Raw genomic sequence first — 16,236 nt, forward strand, 5'->3', positions numbered from 1 at the left:
TTTTCACCTTAGTATCTTAATAACTGCTTCCATTTTGTGTACTAAATACACACGCCCTGCTGGCATCTTTATGACTGTCAAGCTTCACAGGACTAGTGGTGAGGATTTCGAGTCCCGCACACAGGTATTTATCTTTCTGAGTCAGCCCACAACCCAGCAGAAGCATGTTCAAAGCGACTAATGATCTAGCCTAAAGCAACAGAAACCAGGTTCTTAGTCACGCTTAGTCTTAGGGTGACTTTCCATCCATTATGTTTAACGTAAACACAAACGAGAGCAATCTGAATTACAGTTAGAATTTATGATGCATTTACTGAAACCCAGACTCTAGAAATTCCCCAAGTGACTGCAGTGATAAGAACATTATAAGCAACATTGTAATTCTAAATGTCTGTATCATGAGAGTAGAAACAAGAAGTTTTGTTAATGTCATTTTGTTTTTACAACTTTAAAATGCACTCATTAGGCACATTTTTTAAATGTTTATTTTAGACATTCAGTTTAGGGATGCCTGGGGTGTTCAAGGTTTGTTGTCAGATACTCAGAAGCCCCAGCAGTCCCATTCTTCACGTCCCCTATAAGGAATTCAGAGTCAGACGCAGGAACATAAATAGAAATGGACAGAACGGCCTATAATTGCTGAATTATGTTTGGGCAAGTGGTACTCCTTGGCTAAACATCAAAAGGGAAGTGTCATAAGGGGCAGACGAGCCTGAAATAATAAGACTATTTTATCTGATTCATCTCTCCCCAATGCTAGACACAGACGCAAACATGTGAAACAGAATAGGAGTAAATTTCAAATCTTAGCTGGAGATTCTCTTCAAAGCAGGGAAAATATATATACATCAATAAATCTATACATATGCACACATTTATGACACTGCTCTACGAGACTGACACTGACATACACACGGCTTTGCTCTGAAAGACTGATTTTAAGAAAGAGGTGAAACAGTGCGCAGGGCCTCCAAAGGCCTCCTGTTCTGGCAGAGTTCAGTTCTCCCCAGTAATGGACATCCTCACAGGACTCTGGAGATTCCAGCCTTCTCCCAAATACTGTCTCATCACACTTCTACAGTCACCCTGCTGAGCAACTGGGAAGAGTTACTCCATTTTACAGATGCGGAAACTGAGGCTCAGAAAACTCAAGTTACTAGTAAGGGGCCAAGTGGGATTCCAACCTGCACTGTTCTGCAACAGATTCCAGGTCTGAAAAGCTGCACTGCACACAGACCCTGTGTGGGGTTTGAACAAGACCCCCGGGGGAAGCCCAGCCCTGCGGTGCTCCAACCCCCTCCACGAGCTGGGAGACGCTGTCCGCAGTTGCTCTGACAATGTAAAACTGAAAACCGTGAGGAATGCAGATTCCACGGACAAAGTGAACGCTGCATGCTGTTCTCTAAATAAAATGTCCATGTCCTGATTTAGGAGGACTTCAAATATGAGAAACCAGCCCTCTTGTCTCCCTGTCCCCAGAACTCCTGGGGACGCGGAATTTATCACCAGGCTCTCCTGGTTACCGCTGACAGGGCAGCCCCGGGCTGTAACTCACCGCACTAACGGCCATCCCTGTGCTCCCTGACCCGTCCGTCTCCGCCAGCAGGACTTTGAATTACAGCGCTGCCGCCAGAGAAGGGGATGCAAATCAGATGTCTGAATGCTCTGGTGTTTAGAGACTGAATTCTTCTTAGAGTTGCAAGAGGCTGACGGGTCACTCCACATGGTTACTCTGAGCATCTCGATGGCACTTTCTCATTTGGGGCAACGCCAACTTGCTGACCATGGCTAGCACCTGCCGAGGGGCCCAGGTAGGTTCCAACGGCAGACACGGACTAAGACAGGTGCCGTCAAGGGTTTGCACAGCCTAACACCTCGGCCCTTTCATGCCACACATTAGCCTCAACAAGACGTTAGTTTTATTATCTTCTTCCTTCTTCCCTTTAGGCAGCACAATGGGGCAGGACCAGGTCCTGGAGCGGGGCGGACACTCACCTAGGGCAGGTGACACTAGAGGAGACACCCGATCTCAATTCCCTGCCTACATCCTGAGACACATCACGTTGGAGACATCAATCCCCACTACTGAATCTTCTCTTGACGTGTAACGAGAAAAGGATGTGGCATCAGATTCAGAGGTTTTACACACATTAAGACACTGAGGGTGGAAAAGAGCAATGGGAGGTGAGAGTAGGATCTGAGCTGGGAAGCGGGCGCTGCCGGGTTCACAGGGAAGCTGACTACTCCCTCCGTCCCCTGCTCACTGGGCCTCGGCGGTCAGAGCTGCCGCTGGGATGGGCTGGCTCCACGGCAACCAATGGTTCCTGGGGACCCCTGGGTCCCAGAAAGTACGGGAACGTCAGTAGCTGCAGCCTCTGGGGTGACCGGGGCCGTGGGGAGCGGGGCGTCCTTGTGAACGCCTGGGGGAAGCCCTGTCACCTTGGGCCCATGGAGCCCCCGGCCCACGCCGGCAGTGGTGAGGGGCCCGGGCTAGCAGACACCGCAGCATCACAAGGGGGGAGAAGCCTGTTTTGAGAAGGAACACCATATCCTCACTTCCTCCCTGAGGCCTGCTTTACAGCTGTCTCCATGCCTCTTGCAGTTCATAAAACCGAGTCCAACAGTACATCCTGTTTTACCGCGCAGGGGTGTTTGTCTCCTGATAGGAACACATAGAAGCGAAATGCATTCCCTCAAGGCAGAAAACAGTAAGAAAAAAATCTCACACACTTGGAAGCTGACACTCGGAAATGATTGAATTGTATGACCAAAAGGGGAAACGGATGCTCTGAATTAGCAGAAAGTCCAAGGATGGCCCCCAAGCCGATCCATCAGTGCATATTCTGCTCGACTACTGTTTGCGTGTTGCAAGCACAGGGCAGGCTGTGGAGACGCATGTGTGGGTGCCAGTGGCTGGCCAGCCCCATGCCCATCAGTGGTCGGGCACCAGCCCGTATACTCCACACTGGCTGTGTGCTTACTCGGCACTGTCCAAGGCCCTGGGATATAAAGGTAGTGGAGACATAAACCTTGTCTCTAATGGTGCTGACAACCTGCAGAAGACAACAGACAAGGAGATGATAAAACCACCCTGCACCATGGCAAGTGCAGCAGAAACCAGAGGAGGCCACGACTGACTCTCCCCAGGGCGTCTGGGGTGATGTCAGGAAGACAGGCCTTGCTCAGCGTCTTACAAGATGTGCCGTGCTGCAGCTGCAAACAGAGACCGGCATGGACATTAGCAATGAGGTGTAATGCTGTTGACAAAGTCAAGTCTTCACCAACTCCAAGGCCTGGGGAAACCTGTGTTTGGATTAACATGATATGGAAGACGCAGATAAGCTCACCTCCCATGCAGTGATGATGATGATGATGATGATGATGATGATGATGGTACCCAGCCCTGAAAGGTGGGACCAGAGAAACCAGCTTTCCTGTGTGTGTTGGGGGGATGTGTCTGCAGACCGCCCAAATCACCTCTTAAATTCCTCTACAAGGCAGACATGAGGACTGGCCCAATTAGCAAGCTGTGTTTGGTTTTGAAGACCACCACGAGGGGAGTTAAATATGGTCTGAAGGTGAGTGCCATGCTCACCAGATGGGTAGAGAAGAGAGGGACAGGAGAAGAGGCTGGAAAGGTAAACTGGGACCAGACTACAAAGCTGGGTGCCATAATGGAATAAGACTTTGTTTGGTAGAACAACGGGACAAATGAGACATTTAAGCAAGAAAAACTAGTATCTCTGGGTCTCAATGTCCATATCTGTAAAACCGAGATGACTGGACTAGATTATTTCCTGCACAGAAATGAGCCCCCGTGTTCTACTTCTGTCTCCTAGAAACCTCTAATTCTGTCTCCAATTTATTCTTCAGAATATTTTGCCTCATAAAATAATTCTCCTGCTCACCTTTTACTCAGTACCATCAATCAGAACATAAATGTAAACAATTTTTCTAACGTCTGGTAAACAGTAAATGCAGATCAATTCAAGAAACCCATTAACATTTTATGGCCTTTGACTTAAATCAGGCTGATCTGCTAGATTTAAATTCTCTCAGTCTCTTATTTGCAGGATGGGTGCATGACTGTTTGCATGTGATTACTGTCACTTTACCAGAAGAGAGGCATGAGCTGGAACAGAAAAGGCAGAGGTGACATACCAAGAGGTTCTCTGGCTTGATGTCTCTGTGCACGATGCTGAGGGCATGGAGGTACCTGAGGGCGCTGGCCAGGTTGTACACCATGGCGCTGCCGTCTCTCTCGGTGTACTTGGTTGAAGAGGTGATGGCATCAAAGAGATCTCCACCCTACAGGACACATAAAAGGACACAGCAAAACATCAACAGTGGCCATCCTAGGAAGGTAACAAAGAAGGTTCATCGGCCTGGAATAGATGAAAACAAAATGACACGAGTGCCACTAAAATTGATGATTATAAGTAACGAAAGCTTCAAGGTGGCAAAACACTTTCCAACTAGGTCCTGCAAGAATATTGCAAGTCGTGGGACCTGGCATTGATGAACTCTCTTGAAACCTCTCCGTCCTCTTACTTTGACCAATTCCATCACCAGAAAGAGCTCAGAGGCCGTTTCCATCTCCTCAACCAGCATGATGATATTTGGATGCTTCACTCTGCGCAGTATCGACACTTCGTTCTCAATCAGATGTTCCTGTCAAAAAAAAAGGGGGGGGGGTTAGAGAGATGGCTCAGAAATGACAGAACCCTCTGCTCTATCCCTGTGTCCTGGAGGACAACATTGTAGATGTGATGCTGAAGGAACAGAGACAAACCAAACTCGGGCCCAGTGGGTTTCCACAGCAACAGGACAAGCCAGGGTGATATTTCATCATCACTAACAAAAAGGAAGACATCCTGCAAAGCGCCCCTCGGAAGGGCTCGGGGTGTGCTCTGTGCACGCTCCCGCCTTGCGTCTTCAATGCTCCCAGCACCTTAAGAGGCTGTGACACCGTGACGCTGAGAAGGCTTGGGTACGCCACACTGTGCTGCAGTTCAGCTGGAACCACTTTTTCATTTCAGTAAACACTCAGAAATAAAGACCAGGCAGGCACATGGGGAAATTTGGCATGCTTATGGGACACAACCTCTAGCATTACAAACATTTTTAGTTTTTAAACTATTACCAGTGTAAACTGAATTTCATGTTGAAATTCATGAAAAAGAAACTCTCCTCCTCTATGACTGGGTACAAAATCGTTCACCAGATGGACATTCTTTATCATCTTGCATTTCAGAACTCAGGACACATACAGTACCGTGGGGCCCACTATTCTCCTTTGAACTCTAATCAATTCTCTGAAAACACCACCTGATTATCAGTCCTGGTGAGTGATGTGGTTGGGACAGCATTATAGCCAAATGTTTACTCACAGCATTAAGGAACTATTCTCAATACGCCAACTCATGAATCATGAACAACTAATGCTCTATTTTACTTTGCGACATTAAGATCTCTCAGTAATGTCACATTTGTTGATCCTCATTAACTGTTATAACGAACTGTTTGGAATTTAAGAAATGCTCTGTAAAATTTGCTAACTGCCCTACCACATGCTCTAGGTTTTCAAACATAGCTTTTATATAAGTTTACCTCATAAGCGTTATCATTTACTAGCTAAATACACATATATGTATACACCCATACCACACACGTGCGTGCATGTGTGTGTGTCCCTCACACCACCCCTTTGGCTAGCATGCATCTCAGAACTAAAGTCAGTGTTCCACTGCAGCAGTAAGACAATTATCTTATCTGTAGTTCAGGATACCACTGTGGTTCCTCTCTTAGCTTCATGCATCCATGTATACATGTATTTTCACTCTAAGCCATCTCCAATACTTTTGCACAATAGATGAAAGTATAAATTACAACCAATGAACAAAGAACATCCAGAGAAAAGCTCCTGCAAACTCCTGCACGTGGTGGGTGGTGTTTCTGGAGTGCTGAATGCTCTGTGTTCGTCCAAGTAGTCCACTCGATAAATGTTGGCAAATGACAGTGCAAATGCTAAACAGAAGTAGGGGAAAGAAAAGAACCAGCATTTCTTGGGAATCTAGTCACAATTTGCTAGTCGCTGTGCAAGGTACTTGTGCAATGTCTTAACGCTTTATCCTTAGAGCAGTCCTTCGTGGGGGGGGGGCAAACCTCGGTTCCTGGCGTCCAAAAGCACATTTTTTTGTACTGCACAACACCACCTTTCAAAGGGGAATGCTTCAAAGTCAAAGCCAAGGTGGAATTTTTCAAAACGAAAATGACAGCTGCAAAGCTGAAACTAATTCCTTGAAAAGATAGGACCTAGAAGAAGTGTCACACCGAGTCGGGGGTCAAGGCAGAACCACACCAGGCCTTGTACAGGGAAGAAAATCTACACCCATTAACAAGCAGGGCTGGGAAGTCTTAGATGGGCTCTGGACTCAGCAGATGCTTCCAAATCTCCTGGAAGAACGGCAGCTCTAAGACCCTAACAAACTATGGTGGGGAGGCCACAGGGCGCCTACCTGCTTCCAACTCCACAGGTCTGAGTCACAGAGCAGCAGCACTAAGCCGTGGACAGCGCCCTGGGCCCTCCCAAGGGAGGCAACTCTACCGCCAATCCCTTGTGGCCACAGAGACAGAGGAAAGACTCAGCAAACCCTCCACGTCTGTACACTTGGTTAGAAGCCTTTGGAGTGGGGGAGGGTATAGCTCAGTGGTAGAGCGCATGCTTAGCATGCACGAGGTCCTGGGTTCAATCCCCAGTACCTCCTCTAAAATCAATCAACCAATCAATCAAATTACCTCCCCCACAAAAAAAAAAAGCCTTTGGACCATCAGTGCCAATCTGTCCTTAATCACGGTAACAAGCAAGAGTCAGACGTACCCTTGTGAACATGTGAAGGCAACCAAATGAATGTATTTCACTCTACATGAAGCCAAGACGATACAGTGTTTCATTTTTTAAGCTAAACGGATCTCTCAATTCAGTTCTCCTGCCCCATCCCCATTTCCCTCAAAGTCGGAAGAGTCTAAAAATTTACCTCTATTCAGGGACTTCGTGATGCCAATTTCAAGCAACATACACAAAATACCCCCCATCGCCAGTGCCCCAAGAACTGTCTCACACTGGAGCCAAGATAAGGAGTCCACCTGATGTAGAGACGACACTTCTCTTTTTCATGAAGAGGCACAACAGAGGAGTCTTCTGGGAAGCCTGGGGAACTCATCCCAGGGCCCCCGGCAGTGGTGCATTTCCAGTATTAAGCAAATATTGCAGCAACACTTTCTCCTCCAGTATTTATCATCTCGGCTTACTGCATGCTAGTCAACAACGGCTAGCATTCTCCGCACACAGTGAAGGTTTTTGTTGGGACGTGGGAGCTATTAGCCTTTGTTTCCCAACCTCTGAGGACGCCTGTAAAAGCGTCTTTGAAGGAACAAATCCACTTTTTGAACTAAACCAACCTCAGAAGCAAAACAGTGCACAAAAAAATCCTTACAAATGTTCTCTTATGCAACCCATATGCAATCTGCTTCTAATATGTAAAAAATGCTCTCTAGATTACATTTTCCAGGAGTTATTTCTAAATACGATATGAACATCACTTTTGTCTCAAACTGCAGTGGACTTACATTATTCAGTCATCTACCATTATTTATGTTAAGTGATTCATGATTCTAACTCCAAATAATTTACACATGAATCATTTCATGGCGGTGTTCCAGGGTTTCGTGTGAGAGTAAATGACAAAGAAACGGCTCACTTGGCATCGGAAACCGCCCGATCCTTGGCCACGGTGGTTTTTAATGTACAGACAGACAGACAGGACCAGAGAGAAATGGATTTGGGGAATAAACAACTCTCCTAAACCAAACGAAGCATCCTGTCTCCACCCTTCCCAGCCCCACAGAACAGTCCTTCCCCACTGTGTCCTCTGTCTCATTGAGTGAAGCTGGCTGCCCAGAGCAGACGGATTTGCACCCTGGCCCTCGATCCTGCATCCTCCTGCATAGCCAGCCGGTCGCCAGCCCGTCGCCAGCCCCTGCCAGGACTGCCTGCTCAATAGCCTACATCCATTCCCTTTTCTCTGTCCCTTTCACACGTCTCTCACCCAGCACTCCAGGCACTGGCACAGGCAGTTCTGTCTGGAACTTTCTTCCCCTACTTCTTGGTGAACTCCTATTTATTCCTCAGGATCACATGGGATCTCACCTCCTCCAGGTAACCCACCCCTGCTCCACCACAGCTGCTCAACCCTCTAATTTGTTCTCACTGCCCCCGAGCTTGCTCCAACCACCGCTCTCACCCTGCTGTCGTGGAGGTTTTGGTTTACCCTGCTCTCTCACACTAGCACAGCTCGTTCTGAGGTGCCTGAGTAGGTGAATGCATAAACACATCACGCACTGCTCTTGGTCACAGTGGCTTTACAGCTGGTATCTATATTGTGGCGTGAGTACCACTGAGGATAATACAGTAAGGGAAATCGGAGATTCAAGTCACTGTATGTCACTTCAGTGGCAGGCAAATGTGGTGGGTTGAATAATAGCCATGTGACATTATCAATTCTTAATGCCTGGAACTGGTAACTATATTTGGAAAGAAAAAAATGTCTTTGGAGATGTGATTAACGATTCTGCAACAAAGAGGTAGCTGTGGATTATCTGGGTGCCACCACAGCTGTCTTTATGAGACAGAGGCAGAGGGAGACTTCACACACAGAAGAGGAAAAATAAACACACGGAAGAGAAGGCCATGTGAAGATGGAAACAGAGTTTGGGGTGATGTGGCCACAAGCACAGGGAATACTGTCAACCACCAGAAGCTAATTAGAGTCAAGGAACAGATTCTTCCCTAAAGCCTTCAGAGGAGGTCTGTGGATTTCAGACTCTCAGTCCCCAGAACTGCGAGAAAATAAGTTTCCGCTGCAAGCCACCAAGTGTGTGGTAACTTAGTCCAACAGCCTCAGGAAACTCATACAATATGCATTTAGATTTACATCTTCCTGTAACATGTGGATAACGGATGCAGACCTGGGGGAAGAGAAGGGCCACTTCTAAGCACCACAATGGAAAGCTCAGGGCTTATGGGAATTCAATGAATATTTATTTAGAATGAATATGGTTTAGTAAATTAGACATGGAAGAATTCTTAAATTTACAAACACCACAGCCTTCTCAAAAGCCTCCATAAATACGGCCCCAAGGTGAATTTTGCCAAAAATCTACTCAGAAGAACCCAACATGCTTCTGGGCCTCTGCTCAGGCTGCGCTGGCTGCCTGGGAGGCTTTTCTGTCATCACTGTTCGAATCCTACCCGCTGCTCAGGTCCAGCTCAAGTGCATCTGCTCTGAGGCATCTCCACCGATCACCCACTTCTCTCTCCTCTGCTTCCCCTGAACTCCCACAACACTCTTTGCAGAACTGGTATTAATTTACATGTTAAATTACCTTCTTCCTAGCACAGTATCTTGCACACACATCAGATGTTAGGTAAGTGAGTGAATTAATCTAATAATGTTCATGTATATTACAGAAAAGCAAACGGAAGGCCAAGGGTCAAGAATTTTCCCCCCAGGTTCTTATTACATGAACGAATGCATAAACTGAATTTGGAAAGGAAGCGTGTAGACTGGCTGTGCAACCAACTAGCCCCAAATTCCAATCACGACTCTGCCTCTGTGTGACTTTTGAGAAGCTATTCAATCTGAATCTGTTTCTTTCTCTGCAAAATTGGTACATCTGTTTTTCAAGTTATTAAAGGTAATATGCAAAGTTGCTACATGTCCAGGCCTGGACAGATAACACATTTTAATAAATGGCAGATACTATTTTTAACATTATTACTTTTCTGTGTACAACCCGCAAAGCAAAGGTGACAAACAATACCCCACAAGAGTGGCTGAATGCCTTTCTCCAGATTTTTGCTTAAAAAAAAAAAAATTCTCTATACCATTTTTTCCTAAATATAAAATTTAGTGGGAAAATCTACTCCTTTGAAACAAATCAAGTACGGGATTAACATACCCAAACTACTATACATAAAATAGATAAGCAATAAGGATTTACTTTATAGCATGGGGAATTATATTCAACATCTTGTCATAACCTAAAAATAAAATATAATCTGAAAAAAATAACTGAATCACTTTGCTGTACACCTGAAACTAAGACAATATTGTAAATCAACCATACTTCAATTACAAAAAGTTTTAAAATTACGTTATATAGTCAGTGTGGAAATAGCTGTTCAAATAAGTAAAATATAAGAATGGAAACAAGAATATCATCATGAATTGTAAAAAATACAATGACATTCAATAACAAGGAAAAACAAGTTCCAAATGTTTGAAGTGACCTATTCATTTGCCTCAGTACTTAGTGTACCAGACTGAATTTTTCTGCATAAAGATCATATTTTTTTTCCAACTACTGAAACAGTTGCTTAAATTTCAATCAGGTAAGCAATGTCCCTACCATAGCAATTATTTTAAAACTTTTTTGAAAAAATACTTTAATGCAGTTGTTTAGACCTTGGCTTCCCAAAATTATGATACATTCTGCTTAAACATCAGATACAAAAAGTAATACCTACTTACATATGGGGAAAGGCTTTGCAGTTAAAAATTTAATAATATTGTTAGCACAGTAAGTTAAAACACATAGACTTATTTAAAGGAAATTAAATTTAGAAAAACCTTATTCAAAGAAAAGAGGGGGAGCTTTTTGTACAGACTGCTTCCCTACCTGTCACAGCATAGTAAAAAAAAAAAAAAAGTCATCTGACAAATTTGCCTCTTGGACTATTCCATTCTGGGTCTCTGAGAAGTTTTTTCTGAAACTTTACCATAATATTTTAAGTTTTCTGTTAAAAATACACAGTTTAGTAGATGTGTGGAAGAAAAGCTTTAGGAGTTCCATAAATATAAAATCACTACTATCACATCAAATCCTAGTATTATATCATTCTGAATTCCTTTGGCATATTAATAATATTAACAGTTAACAGGTGCTAAATTCTTATTATATACCAGTACTTTTCTACATGTTTTCTATAGCTTAATTCAATTAACACTCATAACACCCTTATGTCTTAGGTATCATTAATAACTGCATTTTACAGGAAGAAACAGAAGCACAGAGGGGTTATGTAATTTTTCCAAGGTCACACAGCAAAAAGAAGCAGAGCCCAGGTTTACTTTATACAATCTGGCTCTAGAGCAGTACTGCTCAACAGAAATATAATGTGATCCATAAACGTAAATCTGAATTTTCTAACAGCCATGCTAAAAAAAATATAAAAAGCAGGTAAAGTCATAAAGCTTACTTAGCCCAATATGTCCAAAATAGTATCACTTTAACATGTAATCAAATATGAAAAATATTAATGAGGTATTGTTTGTTCTTTTAGCATTAAATCTTCAACATCTGCTGTGTGTTTCAACTCAGACTGGCCACCTTTCAAGTGCCTGGCACCTCGCATGCTAGGAGCCCAGTGGCAGACTGTGAGGTCTAAAGCCTGCTCTCTGAACTGCAATGCTACCTACCAGAAAGGAATCCAAAAAGGTCTTTGTTGTCCCTGTTATGAAATACTTATCTTTTTGAACATACTTAAAATATCAGTAAAAATCTAGCAGCACTCCATCATTTGATCTCTTCCCAGCCCCATCTTGACACTGGGACACAGAGTAAAGTTCATCCATTTGGGGAGACAGTCCCTGGTGTTCCTGCACACCCTGCATCAGCTGTTGTTTCAAGCTTTCTTGGAGGATGTCTATACAGCAAACACCCTTGGAACGCAGAGACAGGGTCTCCGTCGGGGCGGAGGGCAGATTTGTTTCCTGAACATGAGAGTAAGAATAATGTTCTTCTCTGGGGTAGGTTTGCTAGTGTCCTCCTCATAAGATTGGGGGTTCCTAAGCTTGGGGATCGCCTGCTGTGACAAAAGCCTACTGTGTGACAGCATCCAGCGGGGCCTCTTCGCATCACTTCTGTGGACCTTTGGAATTAAGGAGAATCAGAGCAAGCATGGAGCTAGCTCCTGCTTCCAGCTACACTATGAGTAATAAGGGTTTTTTTTTTTTTTTTTGTCTCTGACCCAGGAAACTGTGTCTTCTGCCACATCCACAAACCGGGTAGGCTAATTTGTCAGTTTGAAAGTAGGGTCCAGTCTCAGACCTCTCAAAGTCCTCGACATAGCTTTTGTGTGTTGCTGACTTTTAAAATAGGCATCTCCCAGAGAAGAGAACTTGTATTTTTCCTTCATTAGGACAAAGATAAAATCAATTTACTGTTTTCGGATTAAAGTTTCTGAAACATAGCAGGGGGGAAAAAAAGCTTGATAATGTTTCCCACACTATAATCAGCAGTCTGTTCCTGTTACAATCTCATCAAATCACCACTTAAATTCCTTCACCACAGCAAACATCTCCAAGTTTTTTTCAGTTTCTTTTACAAAACAGTTATGTATACTATACCTTTCCACAACATTTGGCTTTGTCTATAATCTTTAGGGCAAACTCCTTTCCAGTGGACCTGTGGAATAATCAGAGGAAGGCCGTTTTAAAGACATGAATCAAAGACACCAACCTTCCTGGTTTCCTCTATAGCACAGACTCGGGGAAGAAAGGCTGCCTTCCCCCTCTGTACATCAGACATGATGCTGACTGGGGTCAGGGAGAAAAATACCCAAAAAAGATTTTAAAAAACCCACAAAGCCACACTGTCAACCTCCTTTTATAAATATTAACCATATTTTAAAGCAACTCACATACTTAAAGTATTTAAACTCTGTTGTATCAGAGCTGGACAAGAAGCTATTTTTCCATACTTAAATCTCAAAAATAGTTCTCTTAAGAGACAGAATAAAATTAAGAAAAATGAACCAAGGTCACGGACATTTTCATTTTTCAATGTCTTTACATGAATCCATTAGTCACGAAGTAGCCCATAATTCAAAACTGAAAAGTCCCTAGATTTTCATCTATTTCCCAGCCAAAACTCCAGTGAGGATCTGGTACCATCTCATCCACACCTTTAAACACCTGTATCTGGTACTGGAGACATCATTTACTTGGACATGAGAATCTTGATATTGTTATTTAACTTTTAATCACCTTTAACATAATTTAATCTGAATATGTCAAAAATACATCCTTTAGAATAGGAGAGCAGTTCATGAAAGAACACGGTGGTTTTCTTGCAATACGTTAGCTCTCTCACTTGCTAGCTGCTTTCGCCCGGTGGTCACAGCACACGCCGATGAGGCTTACCTTGGAAGAATAACTTTCATTTAAATTGCTTTCCCATAATATAAACCAAACACTGCCTCGGATTTCTAACAAGTCTTTAGAAGTCATACTTACACCCTTGTTACCTGGGTGGCAATCTATGTACCAGAGCTAAGCAGAAGGGCTTAAAGGACACGGAGCTACTCTGTGCAGCACACAGGCAGCGGTAAAGCTTCCCTGGTGATGCCGCAAAACACAAAAAACTGTAGGTTTTTTTTTTACCAGAACTTTCCAGAAAATTCCCCACTGACAATAAAAATTACCACTTAGAACAGCGAGGCTAGCAGCCTAAACACACAAAGACTCTAATCTCAGTCTTTTTCAGTTTTAGTATTCTTTACAAAAGGTCTGGAATGTAAAAGAATGGATTTCTTACCATTTGAGGATTTAGGACCTTAAACAAAATAAAACTGGGCAAGCAAAAATGTAATTTTAATTGGCAAAAGTTGGCTGATTCTGATCTTATAAACTCAGAGCTCATGTATCCTGAACTACTGATGATATGTAGTTAATTATCAGCTGAGAGGGTGGTTAGGGGGATTAAATGAATTAATACAAGTACAGAACTGAGAACAGAGCCTGAGCTGCACAGGTAAGTGCTACAGATTTTTAAAAAAATGAATCTTATTCTTTCCCATTTTTCTCTAGCATATGGATGAGATTTGATATACCTCTCAAAGCACAAGGCAGGTTTATACTCTAGATGTATGCATATATTTTTCCCTGTTAAGTTTCTTGTGGGGATGCAAAACTGCTGATCCCAACTGTACACTCTTTCAGAAGGCCTTTTATTTAGTCAGAATAAACTCCCAGGGAAGAATGTGCGTGTTGGTGAACAAATGGTTATCCTCACTATCCACGCACCTGTCCATGCACTCTTTGACTACTGCAAAATTGCCATCACCAATAACCTTCCCAATTTTGTATTTCTCCAGAAGAGTCGACGATTCAGAGCACCTGTTTCCATTCACACCTGCAAAAAAGGATAAATGCAAAGTCTAATGAACACATCAACATTTCATCTTGATTCCTACATATTTGTAAAATAATAAATCACAACACATTTATTTCTAAATCTATGGTAAAACTAAGGAAAATCGGAGTGTATTTTCTGAATAGAACACCTAAATCATCAATTTCCTTTTGCCTTGTTGGTTGGAATCAGAAACCAACATAGTCAATAAACCTAAAAAATCCTGAAATATCAGTTGAAAAATAAGTGATTAGCTTTGGGTAAAGGGGAAGTCTAACTAAAACTTTGTAAACTTTTTTGTCAACTCTGGGGAAAGGGGAAAGGGACGATGGTGAGGACTTAATCTCAGAAATTTTCTCAAGATTTTCTAGTAAAGAAGACTCTGGCCAGTTAAGATGCTTTGTTAAGGCTAATTCCTGGCTCAAAGTCTTCTCAAAAAGGAGGAGGAAGTAGTTAAGACTAACTATTTTTCACAATGTATCTCCAGTGCCCAGAACACAGCAGACATCACAGAAACCCATTTATTAATTATCTAAGAAAAAGCACAGTCTACATTTAGGAATCATGAGCAGATTGCCACTAAGGAAAAATAAAGGAAACCCAAGACTAAGATTTGAAATTGGGATAGTTTCATTAACAATGAGATTCTATGTATCTTGATGTGACCCCTGCCCACTGAGGCTAAACAGACGAACTAGTGACACGATCACATCCCTGTTTAGGGAGATCGTAATTTAGCACAAGTGGATTTTGGGTGGCCGCCAAGTTCACGTGAATGGCTTCCTTTATAAAAGTAATCATCAGGTTGAGAACTACCTTCAGGACTCATGCAACGATCAAGTTCAGGTCCGCCGTTTACATTGGAAGAAGATCTGCCATGTGCAGACGTCTGCTGTAGAAGAGAGTGCACATTACTTATCAGCATACGCTTACACACCTCTAGCTGGTTAATCCTTAGAGGAGAGAAAGTGCTGTCCGACTGTACAAATATAATGACACAGACACAGAGGAGCGCCCCCTTGCTTCTCCGCTCACCTCTCTCCCACATACAACCCCGTCAATACAGTTCTTCCTTAGACAGTGTTTTCCATTAGTATTAGTAGCAGAACTGACAGAGTGTTACTCTTCCTTGATGCTGTGTTACTTTTGATCTCAATAAAGGAGACCCACGGCACAATCGATGCACAAAGTAGTTACTGGCGGCACAGTAAGGTGAGGACTGTAGGGATTTCCAAGAATGCCAGCACTGAGCCCCCAGATCCAGCAGCCTCCCCTGTGCTGAGCACTGGGGTCCCTGCTGAGGGCGAGCTCCTCCCAGCCCCATGTCCAGGACTGCATCACCTGCACACTCTCCTGTGGATTCAGGATCCAGAGAGCAGCCCTGGCTCAACCAACTTCTCTACCCACCAAGAGAGTGGGAATGACTCTTGAGCATCATAAGGAATTTTTCTTTTTACTAGGAACCAGAGGGAAATAAAAGATAAACTAAGAGGTAGGTTTCAGCTTAACAAAAAGCTGAAGTTCCCAGTCTAACAGAAATACCTCTACTTCTTAGGTGAACTGAAAAACTCACATTATGAACATTGTTCATACATTTATTTTTATTTATTCTATTTTATTTATTATTCTGTAGGCTTATGAAATCTTTTCTTCATTTCCAAGGGCTATTACACTTTCAAACTCAATCTTTTCCCTTTCATCTTTAATTTTCCTTCTTCATTTTTTTTTAAACTATTCCTTTCAGGAGTTTACAAGGTCAAAGGACTTACTGAACACTGAGACGCATCTTTGACATTTCTGTGTGTGAGTGCGACTTCACGCTCACCTCTCTGCCCGAGCTATCCTGGTAGCTTCTGCCTCACAGTGGCTGTGCCTTGCTCATCCCTGCATCCCTGAGTGTAGCACGGAGCCTGGTGCACAAGTTCCTAATTCAGACTTGCTCAATGAAAGCATCAAGGACACAGCCTCTCCAGGGCAGGG

General features: G+C 43.3%; 1 protein-coding gene across 11 annotated transcripts in view; it reads right to left on the minus strand.

Annotated features, from left to right (window-relative positions):
* DCLK2 (doublecortin like kinase 2) overlaps positions 1–16,236 on the minus strand; it is a 137,478-nt gene that overhangs the window by 15,515 nt on the left and 105,727 nt on the right. For 8 of the 11 annotated variants that reach the window (XR_012079642.1, XR_012079660.1, XM_072975769.1 and 5 more), the window contains 5 exons: positions 15,073–15,145; positions 14,148–14,256; positions 12,471–12,528; positions 4,552–4,671; positions 4,162–4,308 (listed from right to left, as the gene is read on the minus strand). Coding sequence is in view for 9 of the 11 variants with exons in the window: in XM_072975769.1 (XP_072831870.1) it covers positions 4,162–4,308; positions 4,552–4,671; positions 12,471–12,528; positions 14,148–14,256; positions 15,073–15,145 (507 nt within the window). In the remaining 2 variants the exon portion in view is untranslated. Of the gene's footprint in view, positions 1–4,161; positions 4,309–4,551; positions 4,672–12,470; positions 12,529–14,145; positions 14,257–15,072; positions 15,149–16,236 lie in introns of those variants that run through there. The other 3 variants (XM_072975754.1, XM_072975764.1, XM_072975781.1) reach the window with 2 other exon arrangements.

The sequence above is a fragment of the Vicugna pacos genome, chromosome 2 (genome assembly GCF_048564905.1).
Source record: "Vicugna pacos chromosome 2, VicPac4, whole genome shotgun sequence".
Lineage (NCBI taxonomy): Eukaryota > Metazoa > Chordata > Mammalia > Artiodactyla > Camelidae > Vicugna > Vicugna pacos.